This window comes from Parambassis ranga, chromosome 1 (genome assembly GCF_900634625.1).
Source record: "Parambassis ranga chromosome 1, fParRan2.1, whole genome shotgun sequence".
NCBI classification, from domain to species: domain Eukaryota; kingdom Metazoa; phylum Chordata; class Actinopteri; family Ambassidae; genus Parambassis; species Parambassis ranga.
Genome location: NC_041022.1, coordinates 20843673 through 20869276, shown reverse-complemented (window position 1 = coordinate 20869276; position 25604 = coordinate 20843673). Strand labels below are relative to the sequence as shown.

Genomic DNA, 25604 nt, shown 5'->3' with positions numbered 1-25604 from the left:
AAGTTACATTGACGATTTTAAATAAATACACATTAGCTTATTTAAAGAAGCAAATTGTCAAGTGGTTGTTATAGAAGATGTTCGTTTTTACCCTTTTAAGATTGCATTCTCAGACAGAATTCAGAAAAAGGCAACATGGGTAGAAAATGTATCTACATTTGATAATTATTGCATCTGATACTTAGAGTCCAGATTAGAACCCTTTTATCAAACCTCTGAGATCACCAGATAAAGTCAAACATTTAAATCAGCAAAACTGGATCTGTAATGTTTTCACCGAAAAGTAATAGGATACAAAACCTTGATGATTTTGACATTAAAAGTATCTTAATGAACTGGTTTAAGCAACTGCCACTTTCATATTAAACACTAATTTTATAGCCATTACAAGAGGAGTCCTGTCAGCATTGTCTCATCCTCCCTGTTACCAGTCTAGCCCACACAGCTGCATCCCGCGGCTGACAGCTTCTCCACCTTGTGCCAGCGGTGTGTGTTATCCAGGAAGGCTATGTCCTCATGGTGTGTAGGCCTGCAGCAGGGTGTGTTGTGCCACTGCTCCCCAGGCTCAGGCTGCGGGAGCAGGCCACTCACCAGCAGGTTAGTGAGGGTGAGGTCATGGTTGGAGCGAACATGTGGACACATCCCGCTGCAGTACTTGAATAAGACAGTCTCATCCGAGTCGTATCCCAGCCCCAGGTTTCGAACCTGCAGCAGGATGGAGCGCAGGCCACACTGGGAATCTAGTGTGGAGCGACGAGAGCGAACTGGGGTGATGATGGAATTGGGCGATGGCCCAACGCGAGCAGCTTCTGTTTCTTCCACAGCTGGATATCTGTTGCTTTTGTCCTCATTCGGAGTCATGTGCGCAGATACTGTCTCTCGTTTCTGATCTGGAAAAGATACATACTTATATATCTGGTACACATAATTGTATAATTTACATTGTTCTCAAAACAAAAGGTCATAGGTCACGATCTTTCCTTCAGCAATCACTTACCAATCAGTGATCTCAGCCAGTGACCCTCTCCCCTCTGGACGCAGAAAAGAATCACCACCAGCTTCAACAGGGACCTCATCGCTACAGTCTGCTCTTCGTCTTCACTCAAAATGAACACGCCTGCGAGCGTCTGCGGGTGCGAGTGATGCTTAAGATGCAGACGAGTCACGACCTCCAATATATATCCCTTGGAGATGAAGGGGGGGTTGATGGGATGAGACGATGAGGAGGTGTAGGGGGAGAGAGACACTAACCCGTTACTTGCCAGCAGACTATCCCACTCACCTGAGCCTGACAGGGAGCGTAGGAGGGCAGCGGGCGCTTGACCCAGAATTTGTCCTGTTGGGATTATCTAATTGATGTAAATCACTGCTTTATTGTTGCGTTTCCCCCCAGATGTTTTTCCAGGGGATGCTGGCCCTCTAGCAATATATAGATTCTCCCAAGGTTTGGAGCTTCTTAAAAGATGCTAAGGAGTGGACAGTGATGTCACTTTGATGATGCTTTGAGTGGTATGTGCAGCCTAATAAATTAATCAGTAGATATGTAGCAATACAGACGTAGCGGAAAGGCAGACAGCCAAGAGATACATACAGAGACAGAGGTTTATCAATAGGTAAACAGAAAAATTATCTATGCAGGAAATGTAGAGGAAGGAGTGTGGTGAAAGGGTCGGAAAGGCATCTGAGTCATTGTGAAATCCTTTACTACAGGCTTCCACTTTTCTTATTAGATATATATATATATTATTTATGGATCAATGCAATAGACTCACACAGGTTAAACAACTAAGAAGAAAAGGAGGTTATAATTAGAACACAAAAGCCCCTTTCAGCAGACATTCCACAATGGGTGACTCGTCTTGAGCTGCTCCATAAATTGAAGGATTTCATCAGCAATGTGTGGCTGACATGTAGAACATGTAGAATATGCATTATGTAACAGTTATAAGGCCCAAAGAGACAGCCAGCGGAATTTAGGGTTTGCAAGCCACAGCGCATATTTGGACCCAATCAGGGTGTAAGGCAAACACCCCAGCACACATTATTTAGCAGCTGATAAATATATGAAAAAAAAAGTTCATTTCATTAGAGTGCCAAACATTTGGAATTTATTCTGAGCGCCAAAGCCATTGTTAGTGCTATTAGTAGTCTGCTTTTCTCACAATAAATAGCTCAAATGTGTCATGTGAGAACTCATCTTCATGTTTCTGTTTTAAGATTAGGATTAAGAAAAGCTTTATTTGTCCCACAATGGGGAAATCACGTTATGGTGGTCATTCATGATGAACATATACACACACACGGCAGGGAAATACCTACAAGAAAGCAAGCAAGAGGCCTTTTAAAAAGATTCCTAACTTGTCTCGTGGATCATTCATTGGTTGTTTAAGAAGACACTTCAAACATGACAATGCTCTTACATTCCGGCAGCACAATGCAGATAATAAATACAGTAGGACATTTTAATACTTGTGGCCTGGCTTCACTTAGTTATATTTAGACAAGAGGAGTGTGTCCAATGGGATTTTATTACTGTTAAACAACCATATTTCTCATCTGTAAAACTTTTGTTGAGATGAAATACTAAGGAATCATCCCTAAGTCTTGAACTAATAATGGCCCACAGAATTTACTGCCAGGAATTTCAATAATTCTCTTGAGGATAAGGTTTTGGAGATTATGAAAAATAACTGTGTATTTTAAAAGGAGCTGTTTTATTTATAGTAAATACTGGTGTCTGGGCAGACCTTCAGCAAATCCTATATCATCCTTACAAAAAAATATTGGATTGCTGAATGTCCAACAATGGTCCATTTCCTTTCATTGCATTTCCTTAGAAGAAGTCTGTAACTGTGCAATAGTTGCAATATAATGTACAGTAAACAAACCCGGGTAAACACTCTCCTCACTTAATGCAGACATTACATCAGTTCAGTTAAAAACTGCACCTTACACACCTGTGTAAGACAAATGAATCACCTGTGATGAATCCATGTTTCAGTGATGATTATTTACTGATAAAAAGTTGTGAAATGTAAAAAGTTGCCTTTGCAAAATGATCAAATCTGTATGGACTACAGGATTTCTCCTTTACACGTCCTCTTCGCTTACTGAAGACCAATCCAGGGGGGCACACCCTGATGTCTGAGAAGCCTAGTGAATGACACATACTGGGCATTTTTCTACATACCAGTGCATTCATACCCATAACCCCTGTATTTTCGGGACACATAGTCAACTTATACATAAGTATAGGTTGACTCCACCCAAGTCAACCCAGGCAATCAAAACCTGATTTTGACTCACAGAAAGTTTCCCATAATTTCCCATATTTTGTGTGGAAAGCAAGCGCATGAAAGGGCAAAGGACCTGAAGCATTCCTTTCAGCTCTCAAAAAGACGTGAGGATGAAGGCCAAGTGAGAGATAAAAAGACAGAAGAAAAGCAGAGCAGGTGGTGGGAGAAATACAGTGAAGATAGAGCAATCCTGCTGGATTACGGCCTGACAAACCAGTCTGGAATTCAGCATTGTCAGAAGTCAGGAATGGAAAGAATGTGGCATCCATTTTTGTAAAAGCAGAAAAAATGAACAGACAAAGAATGTTGACAACATTTGATACAGTGATCAGCATGGCCAGATCCAAACACACTGCCGGATTCTCTTCCAAATGAAAATAGAATCAGCGCTTGTGAATATTCTTATGTACTATAATACTGTTGTATTATTTTACAATCCATTGTAAAATGTTTATATTGAAGCTGCAGTTTATTTTATGGTAAAACTAAGAGTGTATCTTAATACACCAGCTAGATCCTGTGTAACGTACCTAGGGAAGGTCGTAGTTTGCTGATAGATTCTCTCATAAATGCCAGAACTGTTCATAATGCAGTATATTGTTTACATTTTTTAAACAATGATAAATATGAAAACACCACCTAAACAATGACTGACTGACTAGGTTTGGTTTCCAGATGCAAAGTGAGTAAGGCAGTGTTGCATGAAATAAACCACGATTCGTGAGGTGAGTAACAGTTCTACTAGGTTACAGCCTAGGAGACATGATACTCCTCTCTTTGATTTTGTGTTGAGACACGGGCAGAGTGTTTTGATGTGACAGATAGATAAATATGTTCAGATAGTCAAAAGTGATATAGTGAGATATAAAATAGTTCAGAAATAAAGGTTGTTGTGAAGAAGAAGTTAAAAATGGGCTGCTATTGGACAGCAAACATGATGAACAATCCTAATACATAAAAAAAGAACTGAAAAGTCGATTCATATGTTTAAAATGATGCTTTTAAATGCAATGCTACTGTTGCATCAGGGCAGGCTTTTTACATGATGACTCCAGGTTTTATCACTCTGACAGCCATGTAGGAAGTTCACAAGATACATAATGATTACATTCAGATTCTATAAATATGAATTGGATGAGGCCTGCTGTGCATTCCTGAGTAAGCTGGTCAGTCAGTCCATATAGGGCTCGTCTGAGCCGAGTAGGGCAGGAATGTGGGGAGCCGGCTTCCTGTAAGTGGAAATAGTCAGAGGATTTAGTCTTGGAATCTCAAACTTGTACAGAGCTGCTCCTGTTTATGCTGTAAATCTGTTGGTCAGAGCTGACACGCTTGAGCCGTAAGTCATCAAGACGCAAGAATGTGCTGGTTTTCTTCTTGGTGCAGCAGGTGAATTCACAAATACACATCCCTACGCTGATATGGAATGGATGTGCAAGACAGCAACAACGGCTGTAGGTTCCTGGACCATGAGGGCTGAATGACAGAAAGTATTCAACGTGCAACATTTTATCCGGTGGTAAACATTTAGCATATAATCCCTAACTCCTTTTAATTTATTCAGCACATTTTGATACCTGCAGGACTTCTGCTGTGACTGAACTGCTGTTCAGGTGCACAGACAACGGGGTATGACATCATCAACAATAATAATTATGAATGAGCCAACCCAAGGTAATGGCTTCAGACATGCATCTTTTTACATATATACAATTTGTGTCTTTGAAGTTTTAAAATAATGTCACTTCTGGCCAGTATGATCATTTTATTAACCTTCAGTTAATTATTACTGCCCTTAGCCTTAAATAACCACCTCTCTCTAAAAACCAAAGCAACCTGATTAAGGGTAATTTAAACCAGACTACCACAATACAAATGATTTAAGAACATTTAAGAACACTACAGAGAACAAACACATTTCACAGGTTTTATTTGGGCAGTGTTGGTGTTGGATTTGTAAAATATAAACAACAAAAATATATTTTCTTAAATAAACAAATATAATGTCATTACAGAAACTGCAATAATGTTGCCGAAACACACAATTCTAACACTGACACCACCCAGTAGGGGGCCACACAGGGAGCTGGTTTCATTCCTGTCAGTATAATGACGTCTTTACTCTGTGTTCATTTACGGAAACAAAAATGACACAAAGATAAATTAAAGTAATTACTACTTTAGTCTCGAGTTCACCAAATAACACCAAATGTCCCTTTGTCCAAAGTGCAGACTTTTAAGGTGCTTATTGATGCTGTCCTCATGTTTGTTATCTGATTCTACATCGTCATAGGTGTAGTCAGGGCATTAGTGAGTCCCTCTGTATCAACAGGAGGGCTGCACAGCAAGGACGTATCCTGCAGGAGAGACACCAACTCAACAGGACCAGGCTGGCCCGTCTTCTTCTTTGTGGACTGTCTCTGTGATCCAGGCTTTTTGTAGATCACTCTTTTTGTTTCATTATAACCGCTTAACCGGGACGCAAGAGATCGTTTGGGTCTGGGCTTCTTGAGCTTCTTCTTCTCTGGGTCGTGGATAACACTGTGCCGCTGGAGGCTCTGCTTCATGGCGAAGGTCTTCCCACAGCCAGCGTGGGTACAGACGAAGGGCCTCAACTCCTCATGGAAGGATCCGATATGGCTCTGAAGGTTGAAGACCGTGGTGAATGACCTGTCACATCCATTTCTGGGGCACTTGAGGACCACTCTTGTGTCAGAATGAACACGCTGATGCTGCTGCAGGAACCAAGAGTCCTTGAACACCTTGCTGCAGTGCTCACACCTGAAGGTGAGCCTGTGCTGCTCCCTCCTGTGCTTCAGGTACTCGGTCCAGGTCTTCCCAGTGAAGTTGCAGGCCTCCTCCGTGCAGGGGTAGCCTCTGTGCACCTTCTCGTGGCGCTTGAGTTTACTGGGAAAGGTGAATCGCATCTGGCAGCCTTCATAAGTGCACTGGTAAGGGGGCAGCTGGGTGTGCTGCTCACACATGTGAGCCTTGAGTTGCTTGTTCTTCTTAAACTCCAGCCCGCATTCTTCAAACTTACACACATATTTTTTCTGCACCTGAGTGTCCTGAGTGTGGACGCGACTGACGTGTCTGGTCCTGTTCGCGTTGGTGGTGAAGGCCTCCGTGCAGCCATCCACGGTGCACTGAAAAGGCTTCGCTCCGCTGTGAGTGAGCTCATGCCGCGCCAGGTGATAGGGACTGCAGAAGGACTTGTGGCAGCCATCGTGTTCACATGAGAACGGCTTCACTCCCGTATGTTTACACAGGTGAGCGTCCAGTTTCCACTGCTTGTTATAAGCAGCGGCGCAGCCAGGAAACGAGCAGATGTAGCGCTTGTACGCCTCCTTTTTAGTTTCCATTTTAGCGGCATTGGCAACTAAATACTTTCACATTTCTGTAAGCACGTTGCCACTACGGACACCGGTAGTTCCCACAATCCCCTTTTGCGCGACGTCACTTCCGAAGCCTTACGTCAACATTACCCATAAGCCCTCAGCTGTTTTGCTGTTTGTTGAACAGCTGCAAGAATATTTGTACGTATATTTTAACTATTTACACAATTTTACTTGACAGTGAAAATATGTTTAATGTCACTAGTGTTTTTGTCTGTAGCAGCATTAGTTACAACATGCCCTTTGTAATTGCGCCTTGAAGACGCTAGCGTGATGTAGCAAGCTAGCTCTTAGCTAACGCTAACTCGCTTTTAGTAATTATGGGAGAACGTTATGCTAAGCTATATACTAAAATGCGTCGGTTTAATACTAAAATAAACTTTGTAAATCTTATAACAGTCAATTCCATTACCGCACCAAACGTAAGGCTAGATCGCCCACGTAGTTGTTATGTTAGACACATAGCAGTAGTGAGCTAGCTGTGAATACTAAAGGGCCTTTAACAACTGTTATGGAATCAAGTTTGATCAAATATTACAGTGTCGCTGATATAGCATCTGCCTTTATTTAGTTTGATCACAGGGGTGAATTCTCTACTGAGAAAGTCGAGTCGTCACTATGGTAAGTCGAGGTTTCTATTAGTTAATACCATCATTCAAAATAACCACATGGGTAAATGTTTAAATACACACTGTATACCCTTTATTAACTGTGTCATGATCTTTCTTTCTTGACAGGGTGAAAGGAAAGGAACAAACAAATACTATCCTCCAGATTTTGATCCAGCCAAGGTGTGCATGATCACACAGAGCCTTCACGTGGTTCTTATATTTGTTCAGCTTTAGTGCTTAGCTTCTCACTGTCATCGCTACCATTTCTTGTTTGTAGCATGGATCCCTCAATGGCTACCATAAAACGCACGCTCTGCGAGAGAGGGCCAGGAAACTGTCCCAGGGCATCCTCATTATCAGGTTAGTACACACAGAAATAACGAATCTCGCTCAAGGTTGTGATTGTTTTATCTACAGTTGTGTAAACTTTTTTATTTGTTCATGGCAACAATTTAGTGTATTTATTAGTATTTGTTATTTGTTATTAATATCTAGGCAGTTAATGGCTATAGGTATGATAAGGTATACACTCCAAATTGCCGTATGAAGATGTGGCAAGAAGTATTGGTTCTTTTTATTGACACCAAACCAAACTGTATGTTATAATTGATATTTTTTCCATTAAGGTTTGAAATGCCCTACAACATCTGGTGTGATGGCTGCAAAAATCACATTGGCATGGGTATGTTTGAAAGAAAAACACATTGTTTGTGTTTATCAAGGCTGAGTTTCATCTTTTTAATATTAATAACACTGATCCTTTGTTTGTACAGGGGTTCGGTACAATGCTGAGAAGAAGAAAGTGGGGAACTACTACACTACACCAATCTACAGGTAAGTAAAGAAGGATCAGGTTTACTATGTAAACAATGATCATTTCCTTTTATTGTATCAAGAAATCAGACCTTTATTCTGTATGGTGCCACCTCAATATCTATTCAATAATAACAATGCATAATGAACCTGTTCATAAGTTGAAATATTCTTTCCTCAACAAGGTTTAGGATGAAGTGCCACCTGTGTATCAACTACATTGAGATGCAGACCGACCCAGCGACATGCGACTATGTGATAGTAAGCGGGGCGAGCAGGAAGGAAGAACGCTGGGACATGGCAGAAAATGAACAGATTCTCACAACTGGTAAACGACTCATGTTTATTAGTATATGAAAATATGTTCCTCAGTTTACTTCTTTGTGCCTTGTATTTTAGTTGTGTGCATTTCTGGCATCCTTCTTTTCTTTGAGATGCTTGCTCTGTTTTACTAACTAGTCTGACCTTTCTTCTGCTCCTTGGAACAGAGCACAATGAGAAGGAGAAACTGGAGACAGATGCCATGTACAAGCTGGACCATGGTGGGAAAGACAAGGAGAAACTTTCAAAAGCTCTGCCCACTCTGTCAGAGATCCAGGACTACCAATCCAGCTGGAAAGATGACTTCCAGCTTAATAGTGCCCTCCGCAGGAAATTTAGAGTAAGACACCTACCTCTATGTTAACTGCTGAAATGATGCTATTCAATAGACTCATTGTCATAGTTATATTGCCACTTATTATGGGTGATCATGTGAAAGTAACATGAACTTATCCTCTACAGTCTGAAACATTGGTCATGTTACTGCACATGTAACTACATGCCCAGTCTATTCAAAGAAGACTAAATGTAGCAGCGTGCGATGCAACTTTAGATTTTATTCAAGATAGAATTGCACTGTGTTAATAAACTGACATCTTTGCTTAATTTTGTGGTGCAGACAGAGAAAAAAGTGTTTGCTGAGCAGGAGGAAAAGGATAATGCAGTGAGGATGAGGACCAACCTGTCGATCCCACTGCTGCCAGAAAAGGAGGAGGACAAGAAACTGGCAGCACTACTCACCTACCAGACACCAGACTGTGAGCATTACTCAGTCTACAAGTGTTTTAATACAGTGGTGGAAATAAATATTGAACGTATCAAAACGACATCAGAGTCCATAAAGGAAGCTATGTGTGTGTGATAAAATGAAATCAAATTGAACTACTGACATTTATGTAATATTAAACGAAGCCCTTTGTTTGTAATGGCAGCATCTAGACACTTAGTGTATGAATAAACCCCTCATCTGCAGTACTAAGGTCTGGTTTTGGCCCATTCTTCTTAACGGGTCTTTAAACCTTTGATTTGAAGGTTCTGTGGGGGCCGTCGGGTCACCGTTTCTTCCACGGTCTAATTTCAAGTCAGATTGACTTTTTAGCCATTTTAGAATGGGGGAAATAAAAAAAACTTTGGATGTTTGATAGATGGATTTTCTTCAATTCAGCAGATTATTGTTAAGTACAATAAATGTTTAAGTACAGACCCCATTGATTGTTCCTCGGCATTAAATATGTGAAGTCTGCAAGTACAATGACATGAAAAACAGATTCTGCTTTCTTTTATTGTGTTTAATATTTTCTCCTGTTTCATTTTACTTTATTACAGATAACTTTATTTTTTTGTGGATTTCTTGAGTTAATACCAAAGTCTAGTGGGTTTTTTAGAATTTTGATGTGTTCAATACTATTTCCCACACTATAAAATTAAAGTTGTAAGACTAATTTATAGCTTTCTCATTATTCTCCCCTCCTTCATTTTTCAGCCTATGAGGACAAGCAACACAGCAAGCGGAAAGAGATCTCCTCTCGTTCTTGGTTTAGCTCCACTTCGACACCACTAGGAGGTGCTGCAAGCAGTCTTCTCCATAAGCTCAGCCTGCAGGGGAAAGAACTAGCGGTTAACAAAGCTCTGGGCTCCTCACACAGCCCGCTGATCCGCAAACGCACAGGGGGACATGGAATTAAGTCTGAACACGGCACCACCATCACCCGTGGGAAGTCACACCCTGAAGTCAGCACGTGTAATGGGGAGCTTTCACAAGTCGTGACAGAGGAAGCCCCATGTACAATATCAACACAAGGGAGGCAGAAATTGGCAGAGACAGAAGTACATGTCAAAGCCACAGACAAAGGACTGACAAATGCAGAGGACTTTAGGAATGAAAAGGAACGGGGCAACAGTTTGGCAGGAGTCAGATCTCTGGTCGCAGACTACAGTGACTCAGATTCAGACCCTGGACAGTGAGTCTCGGATAAATGGGACAGCTTCTGTTTTCATCTAGATTTTATGTTTGCTAGCCTACAGAATGCTACTGAGTTTAAGTTTACGTTAACAGAGTGATTTGTTTCATATTTCTTCTGATGTCTGGTGTAATTAAATGAAGAACTGAAAAGAACTGAACAAGTTGTTTTTTTGGTAACACATTGTTGCAACTGTATGTTCTGCACTACAGCAAATACACTCCCAGAAACCTTTTATATTCATTATTAGTTCTTTTAATATACACATACTTATAATGCATGAGACAAGCCCAAAAAGAGCTGAAGTTCATGTGGGATTCTTCTCTCTAGTATTGACCTTTGGGCCCTCATGCTTGTTAACCAACAGGTTTGTGTGGCTTGTTTTTTGTGTCTGTTCCCCATTATTGACTAAAAAATATACTCCTCCTCTTCCCGTAATCTGTGTCTCATGGGGGTTTGGGCTCTGTTATATTAGTTGATTGCTCTCTGGTGGCCTCAGTCCACTGGGTTATCAGCCAGTCAAAATGATTAGATGGAAGCTACACAACATTTTACTCCTCATGCTGATATACAGCTCAAATGGACAGTTTGATGATAGAATGAGGTAAGCTGTTTTTATTCTCTAGTTTCTACTTTATACATCTTTTCAATTTCTTTACTAATCAAACTGTGTTCATTACAGCTCCTGGCGAGACAGGTATGTGTGTGTGCATGCATTGAGATTGCATAGTAGAGATTGTGACTGACTGTTAGTTATTTCTGTATCTTATTCCCAGATTTGTTCCTATTGGCAAATACTTTGACCACCATGAGTAAGTAACTGTTTGTAGGTCACATGAAAAGTGGGTATAAGCCACAAATATAACATCACAGGACTATTACTAGCTACCTCATTTTAGTTTGCAGCACTGTGTCATGAATGAAACAAATCCTTGTCCTGTTTTTGCAGCTTATCTGAAAGAAGGATTACAGTTGTTTCTACACCAAGGTACAGTTTTTTAAAAGACAAAATGGCAATATCAAACTAAATTTTAATTCTGCCAATTTCAGTAAACTAAACCTCGACAGTGGTCACAGAATGGTGACAGTGAAAGTAATATCTGTCTTCCACTACCTTATCTTAGGTTCACTGTGCTGGCTCCAGACCTGCTGAGGACCGACAGCCCTGAGAACATCTACCTACAGGCCGACGGTGTGTTTGCCCCTGTAACTGTCTCCATCATCATCCAGGACTTCAGGAGGACCACCATGCTCTACCAGGACTCTGTCACACTCAATCTGGAAAATGGATTTCATACTCTCAAGACTATAGAGGTGGCTCAGCAGGGTCTTACTAAGTGTGAACATATTTGAAGGGTGATTCTCACCCTGTATTTATGCAAGTATTAACCCTAACTTTGCTAGTACATATTAAGCCAAAGCAATACTAAGAGCATGCAAAGCAAAAGCAAATCAGTGAAGCCATAGATTTTGTTCTTCCACTTTGTGGTTTACGGTTTAGAGCTAGCAGCTAATCTCTCATTCAAAAACAAGAAGATATTCTCATGTATCTCAATCTCATTTTACCTCAGGTTTCCTCAGATCTTCTGAATCGTGAAGAGAAAAAGAACAAGTTTGTGAATCTGAAAGTGACCTTCGAAGGTTTACACATTGAGGAGCGAGTGCTGATGGTCACCTTTCACTCTGGGTACATCTTCATCCAGACAGACAAACCCATCTACAACCCTGGAGAAACCGGTAAGGAAGGAGAACACTGATGATGATAATAACGCATAAATCAACGATAAGCATCATAAGTATCAGTAACTACAGGCAACTTTATCACCGGTGCAACTGTTTTTGGTCACAACAATTGTAATGCAGACGCCATTAAAGAACTAGTGCTATCACTACTAATACCCATGATGCAATTAAGATTCAAGTCTGAATGTGTGATTTCTCACCTTTCCAGTTCGGTTCAGAGCCTTTGTGTCTTCTCCGTCCTTCAAGGCCTTTGACAGCCCTGTCTCCGTAGACATCCAGGTGAACAACTTCTGACAACATTTCAATGAGTCAGTGATGAATCCTTTGTGTTTTGTAAGTGGTGTGGATTTATTTCAATGGTATTTTGTGTATTGTAGAATGCAGAGGGTGTGGTGGTTCAACAGAACTTCAGGACCAAAGCTTCTCATGGTGTCTTTTCAGGGACATATACTTTGTCTGAAGTTGTCAAGTAAGGTCAAATTGTTGGGTTTATCATCCAACTGTCTGCAAAAGAGAAACAATGATCCTCAAAGCTCATGATTGATTTTTGACTGTTGGCCATCTGAATCTTTTGAAGCCAACCTAAACTTATCCCCAGAAACTGAAATGTCACAGACCAAAGACATGTTTATTTTGTGGTCCTTGCCTGACCCAGTTAAAGTTGTGTAATGTGAGGTCTGCCAAAAATTTGCAGTATTGATTTGTCATCTCTGTTAAACACAGAAAAAATCTAGCAACAATGCATTGAACAAGCCTTTTTTCCCCTTTAAACTTTGCAACTCTAACTTGAGGCATTGTGATGTCTTTGTATTATGTTCTATCTGTAATACGACTGATTGTGTTGCAGTGACGGAACATGGACTTTAACTGCAAAGTTTGACCACTGGCAGCAGAACACGTTCACCTCCCAGTTTGATGTGAAGAAATATGGTAGGTGTACCTTAATGTAACTGTAGAAACACTCTTTATTCTTAATTAACTTATGGGTATTGCGTGTTGTTTCAGTACTCCCTGCCTTCAATGTTACATTGACACCCAGGCAGTCTTTCCTCAGGCTGGACGATGCTGATCTGGAAATTGAGATCTCAGCTAGGTCGGCAACATACACCCATAAAAACACACCAAAAGTACATCCACAGTAATCAAAATGGTTGAACTGTACCTTTAAATACTCTGAGAACTGGATCCTTACAAGACACCACAACCACATGTAACTTGCATATATTGCCTACAGTTGCATAATGGCGAAGATGTATTCAACAACACTGATGGCTAATTTACCATTTACAGATACCTGTATGGTGAGCCAGTTCAGGGGACGGCATTTGTTGTGTTTGGTGTGCAGATCAACCAAGAAAGGAAAAGGATACCGTCAGTGAAGCAAGTGTCAGATGTAAGTTCAGAAATGTTGTTGACATAACTTGTTGTTTGGGTTTCAGTGACCTATCGTTATTGGTTTGCAACTTGTGTGGGTTGTAGACACCGCCTCATGCTGCCTCTAGGGGTGAGAGCACTGACGAAATGCAATAGTGAGCAAACATCAGGTAGAAAGGATGAGAACAGAGAAATGGTCTGTGGTCAGCACCTGCAGAACCTCTCCTTTATAGGGCTGTCTTGATAACTGCCTCTCATTTCCACCTGTTGTCTGTTCCATTTGCACAACAGCAGCTGAAACTGATTCACAATCCGTGTTGATCCTAACTGGACAGGCTGATTTCACAGAAGTGTGACTGACTTGGAGTTACATTGTGTTCTTTAAGTGTTCCCTTTATTTTGCGCAGTGTAGTTTTTAGTCAGAATTCTTATTTATTTCTTCCTTCCTGCAGCTGAGTGGAGGAGTTGTCAGGCTGAGTATGGAGGAAATCAAGAAAGCATTCCCCAAAATTAGATCTTTGGCGGGCTACTCTCTTTATGTCAGAGCCTCTGTACTCACCAAGTCAGGTAAGCACCCACAGTCAGATGCTGTATGCTGAATAAATAAAAGTATTCACTTGCTGCTCTTTGACCTGAGTTTTTCCCTCGCAGGAAGTGATCTGGTCGAGGCAGAAAGGACGGGGATTAGAATTGTGGAGTCTCCCTTTCTCATATATTTAAAAGACATTCCAAAGTACTTTAAGCCAGGCATGCCTTTTGACTTTACAGTAAGGACTAGCTTCTATGTGTGACTGTAATTGCGTCTAATGTTAAGTCCAATGGTATAAAACTACAGAGAAAATGTCTCTGTCCAGATCCAGGTGAGCCACCATGATGGTTCTCCAGCCAGCGGCGTCCCGGTCAAGGTGAATTTGTTAGAATCACCTTTGATGATTTCCTCTGGCACCAGCAGAGCCTCCGTCAACATGCCCAGTGACAATAATGCACAAACCATTACTGTTAGTATGAATGCACACTACTTTTCCTCAAAGCATTACTCACGATAAGAGATCTTTTATTAGTTTATAAAGAAAGCCAGAAGAAACATTTTGTCTCTTTCTCAGTTTGAGACTGCACTGGATGGCCTGAGTCCAGAGCAACAGGCCAAACAACAGGTCACTGTCCTTCCCTACAACACCTTTCACCAGCAGCATCGAAACTACCTTTACATCTCCACTGCAACCAACAAAGTCTCTGTAGGGCAAATGCTGCGAATGGAGCTCATGATACAAACTGCAGATACAACGCACAGAGATTTCATCAAGCACATCACCTACCTGGTGAGACAAGGACAACTTTTCAAGTGTAAATGCAAAAAAAGGGGAATCCTAAACCAAAATACACCTATAACATTATGTATCTATCAATTCTTCTCGTTCTAAAACTCAGGTGCTCAATAAAGGTAAAATCATAAGTGCTGAGCGTGTGGGTGTAAGTGATCAGCTCATCACCAGCACTGGAGTGTTGGTAACGCCAGCAATGATGCCATCGTTTCGCGTTGTGGCATTCTACAGTATTCCCTGGGCAGGTCGTGAGGAGGTGGTGTCAGACTCTATCTGGGTGCATGCGGCGCATTCTTGTGTGGGAAGGGTGAGTGCTCAGCTCAGCCACAGCTGAACAGCAGAGTGTTTCTTCAGGTTTTAGTTGTCAGCTATGTGAATTCATTTCTTTTCATTCTATCTGGTAGCTTTCAGCTGAACCATTAGGCACTCCCGGATACTACAGACCAGGAAAGAGCTTCAGTTTTCAGGTCAGAGGTGACCCAGGTGCAAAGGTCACCCTGGTGGCTGTGGACAATGCTGTGTATCTTCTCAACAAGGACAGACTCACACAGAATAAGGTGTGTATGTGCATGTATTTGGGTGCAAGATATCTATCACAGGAAGACAAATTAGAGAATAAGTGCTATATTAATTCTGTTTTCAATGGATCCTTTTTTTCTCAGATTTGGGATGTGGTGGAGCAGGGAGACATTGGCTGCACTCGAGGGGGAGGCCAAGATGCCTCAGCAGTGTTTACAGATGCAGGACTGCTTTACGCCTCCAGTGCTGGGCACAGAACACTACCCAGACATGGTACGTATGAGCAGGGAGCTGTTACCTGCTCCCTTGTTAGGAGTGTTTTAGCTCTCTTGCAGCAACTGAAGTCCATGTTTGTATTGTGTGTTTGCTGAAGTGAGGCAATCCTGGAGCTGCGCTGGGTGCCTGTCTTGTGGTGTTGCCTGTTAAGCATGTTGTAGGCATTGCTAAAGGTTCTGATACTCAGCCTTTCAAATGGATCCACATAAAAGATTGCACATTCAGAATAAGGATTGTACATGATACAGACCCACAGAATAAAAACATTATGTCTTAATTTTACTTCTCCTCTCCTCTCCTCTCCTCTCCTCTCCTCTCCTCTCCTCTCCTCTCCTCTCCTCTCCTCTCAGCCCTGCAGTGTCCAGGCAGTGCCAGAAGAAGGCGCTCGGCTGAACTGTTGGAGCGCAGAGCACTACTGGGTAAGAAACTCATTAATTATGTACACAGCTGGTATAAACTGCATGGTAGCAATAATGGTCTTTTAATATAGGTGACAAAACAGTTTGAGCTACAGTTCTTTCTCTGCATTGTTGTTACTTTGTAATGTTGTCTTAACTGATTTGCCATTTGATGTGTTCTGGTACGTTTGGCACTGCATTGTGTGTACTATGTATTCAGCGATACGTATTATTTTTCTAGTCACACCTGAATGTAGGAATGGTATAAATTTATCAACCCTTATGTTACACTAGCAAGACACTAGTTGATCTGGCTCTTGGTGCTAAGAACCCACAGAGTGTCTGATAAGCAGTGTGAGAGGTGGCGGCTGTCCCCATCCATACCACCATAAGCAAACAGTTAGACACCTGAGACCAACCCTGTCCCATCTGTGGGTGTGTGGGTGAACACAACTACCAAATGGAGACCTGACGTGAAAGCAGTTTTTATATACAATATTGTCTTCTCTTCCACCCCGCTACCTCCAGAGAGTCACTACAAGGAGAAGTTGCTGCGTCGTTGCTGTAAAGACGGTCTGAGGGAGATCCCGATGCCATACTCCTGCACTCGCCGCTCGCTTTATATCGCTGAAGGCTGGGAGTGCATTAAGGCTTTTCGCTTCTGCTGCGCCACTTTAAGGGACCAAGTGTTTAACACCGAGATTCCCACCATTCTGCCATCCATGACAACAGCTCCCCCCACCACCACCCCCACTTCTCAATCCAGGCCCAGCTCTCCAGTTCATTCTGACTCAGTGCATACACGAGAGAAAATACCACTCTCCAGCAATAACTTTGGTAATTTTTGTACCTCATCTTTATCAGATCTATATCATTATTCATTATTTCAAGTTTTGGTCACTTTTTTTCAAAGTGTGAGTGTACATATCAACACCATGCTCATCATACATAAATGTATTTAAATAGACTGGGGAAGACTACGTGGGTCAGCTGGTTCACCTGACCTGCAGCTATCCCATACAAGAATCACCCTAATGGAGGAAGTAGCAAAAGCGATACCACAAGGGAGGAGAGTGGCAGAAGTAGAAGAAGATGAAGATTGGGAGTACATGGATGAGTCAGATGTGTATCTACGTTCCAAGTTCTATGAGTCTTGGCTGTGGAGGGATGTTACCCTTCCCACTCAGGCAGAAAGAGACGGGTGAGTGAGAAAAAATAAGACATTTCCTCGCATGTGGCCAGAATACACAACATGTGAAATATTAGTATTGAGATAACAAATAAAACAGATACAATAATAAGTTGTTCAAATAAACTCAGTACATGTTGGAAACATTGCAGTTGTGACAATAATAATTAACCCAAAGTTAGACAGCTATGCCTTCCTTTAGATTGTCTAAATGCACTTTTTAAGATTTGGACTTTGCCGCTGTTATTACTGCTGATTAATTTGGTCATCAGGCTGGCAACTAAGAGAGTGGATGATGTATTACCTGATGTCGTCACTGAGTGGGGATTTATGGCCGTCAGTGCATCACCACATACAGGTAAGAGGAGGAAGGTGGCAGTGATCACACTGGTCCAAAGACAACAGGGAAATGTTGCAGAAACGTGTTGAACACGTAAAGTGTGTAGAGTAAAATCATGACATCATGAGGGGTTGCAAAGCTTAGTGGCCACCTTTTATTTTGGAAATGAAAAGGGGTGAGGGGGATGTCCTTTGTTATATTACACTAAAGAAAAGGTGAATTTCACTCATATTTCATTTATAAGATATACAGACATTCCTGAACGTAAAGAAAATCTCTGAATGTCATGTGCAGGTTTCTGTGTTGCTGAGCCTTATAATGTCAAAGCACGGAAGGATTTCTTTGTGGACCTGAAGCTGCCACATTCAGTAGCGAGGCATGAACGGGTCCAGATTAAAGCCGTGGTCTACAACTATGGCGATGAGGACCTGCATGTAAGAGCATCTTCTGTTTTTTTTCCCGCCAATGTTGTGTTCCTTTGATATTTTTCTATATTGTCATTGTATGGCTGGTTTCTTCTCAGGTAAGAGTGACACTTCTGAAAACAGATGGCATGTGCAGCATCGCTTTTAAGGACAGACACACACAGGAAGTGAGGCTGCCAAACAGCTCCTCCATAGTGGTGCCTTACACCATTGTACCATTGGTGGTGGGGAAACTACCTCTGGAGGTAATGGTGGCTGCCAGAGACATGATGGGAGGAGACCGCGTGCAGAAATTTCTGCGTGTGGTGGTAAGTTGTGGTTACGCTTTTTTTAAATGAAATCACCTTCATTATTCTATTAGTTTGTCTTTGCAGAACATGGTAAAAATAGCTAAGTGAGTGTTCTCTAAAATCAAAAAAGTGTGTGAGGATTCGACCGCTGTAAAAAATGTATTTCAGAAACCTGACTTTGAAATGAAAATGCTGACTTTGGTCAGATAAAATAGACACAGTTGGTGTGAGATTAAACTCAGAACTTTGAAAGTCAAAAGTTAAGGTTAACCCTTTAACATTAAACTCAGAATCTGAGATTAAACCTATAATTTAGAGATTAAAGTGCCTGAGATGTCAATCAAGATTCTCAGGTCATTTTTCATTTAAAAGCAAAATTTCATGAGTTAATTTGTCAGAATTCTTGTTTAGCATGTATTTAATCAACGTTTTTCATGACACAAACAGATGGATGGGGTACCGAAGACTAAAGTTTGGAGTGTTGTGTTAAACCCATCTGCTGAGGGAGGTAAATTGTGAAGCTTGTTATCAATTATACTAACTATTAAAAGATCAGTGCTGCTTATTAGATTTCTTACTCTAACATCAAAGGTGTGTGGTAAAGTTATAGAATGCAAACTATAAAAGATTTTTTTCCATGCACTACAGGAACACAGACAGTTCATCTTGACAAGGTTGAACTGGAGTCAGTCGTCCCAAACTCTGTACCTGAGACGTTCATCAATGTCAGAGGTTAGTCACTGATAAAGATTAACAACAATCATTAGAAAACAGGCTGAGTGCTGATTCTTTCTCTTGCCTCTCCAGGCAGTGCAATGGCAGACAGCATTGACAACTCCATCAGTGAGGACTCTCTGGCGTCTCTGATCCGGATGCCCCATGGTGGGGTGGAGCAGAACTTGGCTTCCATTACGATGCCGCTCATTGCCACCCTCTACCTGGAGCGCAATGAAGGCTGGGAGAGTGTGGGGGTGCAGCGCAAGGCTGATGCTATCAGATTCATCAAGAGAGGTGAGGCAAAAAGAAAGAATGTAGTTGGATGAGTAGATGGCTAAATATCTGTTTGGATTTATGGATGTATGGAAGGATGGGTGATGATGGACTATGAAAAAACAGATGGTAAAGGATGTTGGACGCATGAATAAATGGGTGTGTGGATGATTTTGTGGATGGTTGGTGGATTAAATGAAGTCTAGATGCTGGTTAGTTGATGATGGGTGAAATTATTGTAACATGTTTTTAGGCTATGAGCACCAGCTGGCATACAGGAAGCCTGATGGCTCTTATCCACCCTACAGGGGTGAAGGAGCAAGTACATGGTACTGTCTAAACCTTACATTATTATATATTATAATCATGTGTTTCATTTCAAATTGTGGCACTGCATGTGTCACACCACAAACCAGACTTTAATAAAGGAGTGCCAGAATGTAGTCTAATCTGAGTCTAATCCACTGTCAGGATCACAGCATTCGTGGTGAAAGTGTTTTCCATGGCTTACTCACTCATTGGTGTCAGTAAGCAGCAAGTGTGTGACCCTCTGCTCTACCTGGTGAAGAACAAACAACAGAATGGACGGTTTGTGGAAGACAACCCAGTCTACAGCACAGCACTGACTGTGAGACACACACACACACACACCTCATGTTACTGTACAGTGTTACAAAAATAATGTCTGTGTCTCCAGGGTGGTCTCCGTGGTGATGACCCACAGATAACACTGACGGCCTTCGTCCTCATAGCACTCGCAGAGGCCAAGCAGACGGGGATCAATTGCAGTAGTCCAGGTGTGGACACAGAGGTAATTTACACACAGTGTTTTCGAAGCTGTCTTTTATCTGTAATGCTTTATTACATGCCTGTGGTTGATGACATATTAGTAACGCCTGCTCTACATGTTGCTGTAGTCAGCAATTCATAGGACCAAAGAGTACCTGAACAAAGCTCTGCAGAGCCCCGGTAGGAGACCATACACGGTGGCCATCGCCTCATACGCACTGGCTCTGGTGGACACACCTCCACAGTTTAACACAACACAATCTTTACTCGGTGCTGCAGCTTCAGGTATCCCTGCTTTATTCGCGCACTAAGGCTAATGCTCTGATATTTTCATATGTGTGGCACCCTTAGAGCAGATGTTACCGTATAATGCATTGTCCTCTCTCCTCCAGACGGCAGCTACTGGCCCGACACACAAAATGCCATGTTCACACTTGAGGCCACTGGTTACGCCCTGCTGGCTCTGACCAAGTTAGGACGCATGGAAGAGGCTGCAGCACCTTTCAAATGGCTGAGCAGCCAGCGGAGAAGAGGAGGAGGCTTTGGCTCCACTCAGGTACCACTATCATATTTTATTTATATATATATATTATACTCAAAAAAGAGATAAAAACATTGGTGGTAATTATCAACTCATGTGACACACTGCAGCCTGCCCCTTTTACTGTCTCCCCCCTCCCCAGTCCACCATGGTGGTTCTCCAGGCCCTGTCAGAGTATCTAGCCAACAAACCTCCTCCTCCTGACCTCAGTCTGGATGTGGATGTCAAGTTGCCGGGACGCAAAGATGTCCGCTACCATTTTAACCCCTCCACAGCATACGCTGCTCGCTCATCAAGGGTGAGAAAGAATGTTAATCCAGTCAGATTAAAGAATTACAGCACAGTTTGGGGTTTAAAGTATTTTTAGGAAAAGTTGGTGCTTCTTCTGCTTGGAGTCTTTTGCAGTCTCTAAGATTTAAAGCAGTTTTAAATGACTTGGAGGCACATGCGGTACATTTGGCTGCAAATGATTCATATTGAGACTACATGCATTTTTTCCCTCCTCCTCTGCTGCTTTTGTTCTGCAGTTGCCTGCTAATCTTGGTTTGGATGTGGTGGCAAAAGGAAATGGACAAGGAATACTGGAGGTACAGAAATGCAGCAAGATTTTCTTCATAAATGTTTTTTTATTTATGTAACTACTTACTACTACTCCTTCTCTGTTACTCAAACCTTTACCCAAGGTTGTGACCTACTACAACCAGATGCATGATGCGGATGATAAGAAGTCCTGTGAGAACTTTGACCTAAATGTCACTATTGAAGAATCCAGAGGTGACAAAAAAAATATGTCTCTCCTGTTATTGGTCTGTGAATGGGATTATATGACAGCATAACTTTCAACTGATCAGATTTTCATTTGTATGAACATAGAACACATGCCATGATATGAATATAATATAGCACAACACAATAATAATAATTTATTCATATCATAAATATCTTTGCCTCTTTAAAGCATCACCACAAATAAAAACCACCACAATACAAAATACAATACTGCACAGGTGAATATTAGTAAACCTGTATATGAACACATACATAACAGTGCACCAATAACAAAAAAAAACATGGTTGCTGTCATTACACAAATTATTAAATAGTGTCCTTAGCATAACGATGACTCACTCTGAAGTCAGCTAGATAAGTTTCCAACCCACTGTTATTTAAATTCTGTTTGTTTCTTTCTTACGCCAGAAAAGCCTCCAGCAGATGTGGAAAAATCCTACCAGATCACCATCACAGTCAGGTTGGTTGTTGTTATGTATTGTCATAACGGTGTGTTTAGGCTTTAGCCACATATAGTGAGTAATTGAAGTCAGTACTATCTTGTTCTTGTACACAGGGCCTTGGGACCGAAAGATGTCCGAATGGTGGCTCTTGATATGACTCTGCCCACTGGCTTCACTCCAGAAAACTCAGACCTGGAGATGGTCATTTTTTTTCACTACATAAAAAAAATTATATATTTTTTATTTCCTTCCTGTAAACATTATTATCAAATGGACTGTCTGCAGAGAACTCCCCAGTGTGGTAGCATCAACATTTTGTTGTTGTCAATAGACATTTTTGTTCAGTGTTTTTATTATTCATTTAGACTAAACAATAGAGCCCAGAAAATGTTTTTTTCTACAATTCAGCACTAAAATTATAGTAGGTTACTCCATTGTTATAATGACCTACTAATAGATGCTAACCAATTCTGTTTATGTGTGTGTCCAGCTGTCCAACTCAGTGGATCGTTACATCAGTAACTACCAGATCATGGATAACCTGAGTGACAGAGGCTCTCTCCTCCTCCACCTGTCAAAGGTGACAACACTGCTCCCACAGTCTGGATTATTGGATTGGAGGTTTTATATTGCACCTTGTTACACTAAATCATCTTTTTAGGTTTCTCACAGAGAGCCAGAGATCCTGATCTTCAGGCTGCAGCAGAGCTTCAAAGTCGGCATCCTCCAACCGTCCTCTGTTACTGTCTATGAGTACTACAATCCTGGTAGGAAAACACAACATGGCTGCCACACAGGACAGAAACATGAATCCACGGACTCTGCAGGTGCAGATATGAGTGTGTTATCTTTTTTCTAACTTTCTGTTTGTCACAGACCACCGCTGCAGTCGTGCTTACTCTCCCAAAGAAGACCTGGAGGAGCTCACTCAGATCTGCAGGGACGAGGTCTGCCGCTGCACGCAGGGTAAAGCCTGCAGCAGCAGCGATGTGTATCTGTTATTTTCACTATATTTACATTTGCGCTCTCATTCTCCAGGTGACTGCTGTATCTCCAAAACCGATAATGAAAATTATCTCAACAAAGAAAGAGAAGTATTTGCCTGCACGAGTTTACACCACGGTATTACACATTCAAAAAGAATCTGCAGTATCAGTTGTTAGTCAATCATACAATGGATTGCACTTGTAATGCTTGTGCTTGTCCGTGTTTTTCAGTTTTTCAGGTGAAGGTGCTGAGTGTCAGCCAGACTTACTATGACAAATATGAGATGGAGATTACAGAAATTATCAAACTGGGTGAGTATACCTTTTGCCAGGTTGTGCTGATCCACAGGGAAACACTACAGGGATCAAATTGTACCTTGTAATATGTTCTAATATGTTCTGAGTTTTAGTTTTTGTGGCAGTTTTGCAGGTGTTGTACTTATAACCTGACAGAAGTTTACTTATACTCAGACTAATGAGTTTATTCACTATATATTCTGGGCTAAAGACAATATTTAGCGCATTTACAATCAGATTTGTCTCATAGCACTTTACAAAGACCCAGAGCCTGAACCCCCTTAGGAGCAACAGGAAAAACTCTCTTTTAACAGGAAGAAACCTTGAGCAGGACCCGACTCATAAGGGAGAACCTTCCTGCTGACAGTTGACTGGGTGGAGGAGGAGAAAGAACAGGTAGACAGGACAGAGAGGATGAAGGAGAGAGAGAGACAAACATGCAGCAAACGTCAAACATTACAGAGAACAAACAAATGACAGGTTGTTGATGTTATCGAGCAAGATGAAACAGTTGTGATTATATTATAGTGGATATGTATTGTCAGTTAATAAATAATAATAGTAATTTATAATTAAAACAATGATGAACAACAGAGACTGGCATAAGCAGTAAGCATTGGAATGATCAGGGACCAGACTGCAGGTCTGCAGCATGGAGGTCTGGAGGCAGAGAGACCTGGAGAGAGAGAGAGGCACAAAACTACGAGGAAGACAGCAAACACAGTTTATGACATGAATCACTAGTATGAACCAGACTAATGAGAATAGGCGAATAGGCGAGGTCAGAGGGTGAGAGGGGGATTTGAGGGAAACTGCTCAGTGGATCATGTTTGTGCCCCCCGACAGCCTACAGCAGCATAGCTGTGCTAAAAGTTAGGATTTTATCGGCCCTATGATGCCTGTTATGCCTGAGGCTGAGGCCATGTCGACAAGTGCCTGTAACTATACCTACCAGCCCTACACACTATGTTTGAGGCTAACTATATGCTTTACTAAACAGAAAGGTTTTAAGTCTAGTCCTAAAGGTGGAGGCGCGTCTGCCTCTCAGACCCAGATTGGTAACTGGTTTCAGTGTTGCTGATCAGTCTGTCTGACATACAGCATTGTAGGCATACATACTGTGGTCTGCAGTCTGTCAGATAGCATCCAGGAAACCAGGGGGCATCAAATTGCATCACTGTCAGCTTCTCAGCCAACAGAGCCGGCCTGATGGCGTCAAACGCACTTGAAATATCAAAAAACATTTTTTTTACACTGCTTTCCAGCTTTTTTAGGTGGGTGTAGACTCTGTTGAGCAGATAGATACTGGTGTCCTCCACTCCTAGAAGGGTTAATAGGTGAACTGGAGGGGATCCAGAAGTGTTAAAGTCTTTCCAGGGTCCAATGTGTGTGATATTGAGAAAATAGTTATTACTGTGCATGTAAACACAAAATCGAATGAGCTTGACCCAAATTCAAATGTTTCCATTTATCATGGATATGTGGGGAAAAAGAATCTGCAATTACCGTAATTATTATTGTTATTTATGTGCAGGTTTGGAGGCTGGAGTTGGAGTGGGTCAGAAGAGACTGTTCATGTCTCATGGAGGCTGCAGAGATGGACTTAACTTGAAGCAGGGCTCACAGTACCTCATCATTGGCCCCAGAGAGGACCTCTGGACCACTGACAGTAACACTAACAAGTAAAGAGAACTTGCTTGTTTCGATAGAACTGAGGATTCATGTAGACAAGAAAATCAATCTTCTGTCTTTCCTTGCTGTGTGTCAGATTCATCTACATGCTTGGGAAGAACACCTGGGTGGAGCGCTGGCCTTCACCTACAGAGTGCTCCAGCAATCACAACCTGCAAGATAAATGCAGGACCCTGAAGGACACCGCGCTTGAACTGTCTGTCAATGGCTGCAGGCTGTAGAAGCCCATGAGCTGCAAGCACACATTATGTTCCTGTTCTGTTCTGTTGCACTCCATCTGTGCAATACGGACTATATTTAGATTTCCCTTTTTTCCCACTGTGAGGATTTTATAAGAATTAATAAGGAGGAAGAACTGAAAACAGCAGTGTATTAAAAACAGTCCTCACATTGGCAGTATGTCATGTGTAGTGCAGAACAGCCAATAATTCAAAGCTCAACAGTTTACCATGATGTAAACTGTCTAACATCAGAATACTAAATAAAACACATTTTGTTCATTATAATGCATTCAATGTAAATGCCAGGAGATTCCATTTTTTAGCAGTTTACCCCTGCCTGTGAAAAGCAAATACAAAATGACAAGGTAGTAAATTGAGGTAGGTTTTGAAAGGTGAAAATGGGTCTGCAAATGATCTTTAATCAATCAATTCAATTAAATCATTAATTTAATTAAAAGATTAAAATGGACCTATCAGGGCCACTGTAAATTTTTGGGCTACAGATAGACTTTATGAAAGAAAGGAAAACAGCAGTCATAATATAAAACATATGTATTTGAAAGCATAGAGCTTAGCACATTTGAGT

At 41.6% G+C, this 25604-nt stretch overlaps 4 protein-coding genes across 4 annotated transcripts; 2 read left to right on the top strand and 2 right to left on the bottom strand.

Moving 5' to 3' along the window:
• Window positions 1–432: 432 nt before the first annotated feature.
• Window positions 433–861, bottom strand: LOC114426151 (artemin). Its single transcript, XM_028393392.1, has one exon. The coding sequence runs from the start codon at window positions 859–861 to the stop codon at window positions 433–435; it is 429 nt and encodes a 142-aa protein (XP_028249193.1).
• A 4345-nt stretch (window positions 862–5206) lies between these two features.
• Window positions 5207–6743, bottom strand: LOC114439546 (transcription factor IIIA-like). Its single transcript, XM_028411571.1, has one exon. It carries the CDS (start codon window positions 6653–6655, stop codon window positions 5573–5575), a length of 1083 nt encoding a protein of 360 aa, XP_028267372.1. The 5' UTR covers window positions 6656–6743; the 3' UTR covers window positions 5207–5572.
• A 9-nt stretch (window positions 6744–6752) lies between these two features.
• On the top strand, window positions 6753–10554 carry yju2b (YJU2 splicing factor homolog B). Its single transcript, XM_028411458.1, has 10 exons — window positions 6753–6829; window positions 7260–7309; window positions 7426–7479; window positions 7577–7659; window positions 7926–7981; window positions 8073–8133; window positions 8298–8440; window positions 8601–8773; window positions 9053–9191; window positions 9917–10554. The coding sequence occupies exons 2-10, from the start codon at window positions 7307–7309 to the stop codon at window positions 10396–10398; spliced, it is 1194 nt and encodes a 397-aa protein (XP_028267259.1). The 5' UTR covers window positions 6753–6829; window positions 7260–7306; the 3' UTR covers window positions 10399–10554.
• A 302-nt stretch (window positions 10555–10856) lies between these two features.
• On the top strand, window positions 10857–25507 carry LOC114438564 (complement C3-like). Its single transcript, XM_028410021.1, has 44 exons — window positions 10857–10998; window positions 11077–11091; window positions 11171–11206; window positions 11344–11382; window positions 11519–11708; window positions 11966–12131; window positions 12346–12416; window positions 12515–12606; window positions 12985–13067; window positions 13143–13230; window positions 13428–13530; window positions 13964–14078; window positions 14163–14278; window positions 14366–14509; window positions 14615–14830; window positions 14940–15140; window positions 15238–15390; window positions 15496–15625; window positions 15979–16047; window positions 16555–16863; window positions 16993–17227; window positions 17488–17573; window positions 17850–17989; window positions 18079–18288; window positions 18718–18778; window positions 18919–19002; window positions 19078–19281; window positions 19514–19589; window positions 19732–19888; window positions 19958–20071; window positions 20178–20334; window positions 20442–20605; window positions 20733–20888; window positions 21118–21177; window positions 21274–21364; window positions 21788–21839; window positions 21936–22023; window positions 22313–22402; window positions 22484–22589; window positions 22699–22788; window positions 22861–22944; window positions 23040–23120; window positions 24640–24787; window positions 24874–25507. The coding sequence occupies exons 1-44, from the start codon at window positions 10919–10921 to the stop codon at window positions 25016–25018; spliced, it is 5295 nt and encodes a 1764-aa protein (XP_028265822.1). The 5' UTR covers window positions 10857–10918; the 3' UTR covers window positions 25019–25507.
• Window positions 25508–25604: the final 97 nt, after the last annotated feature.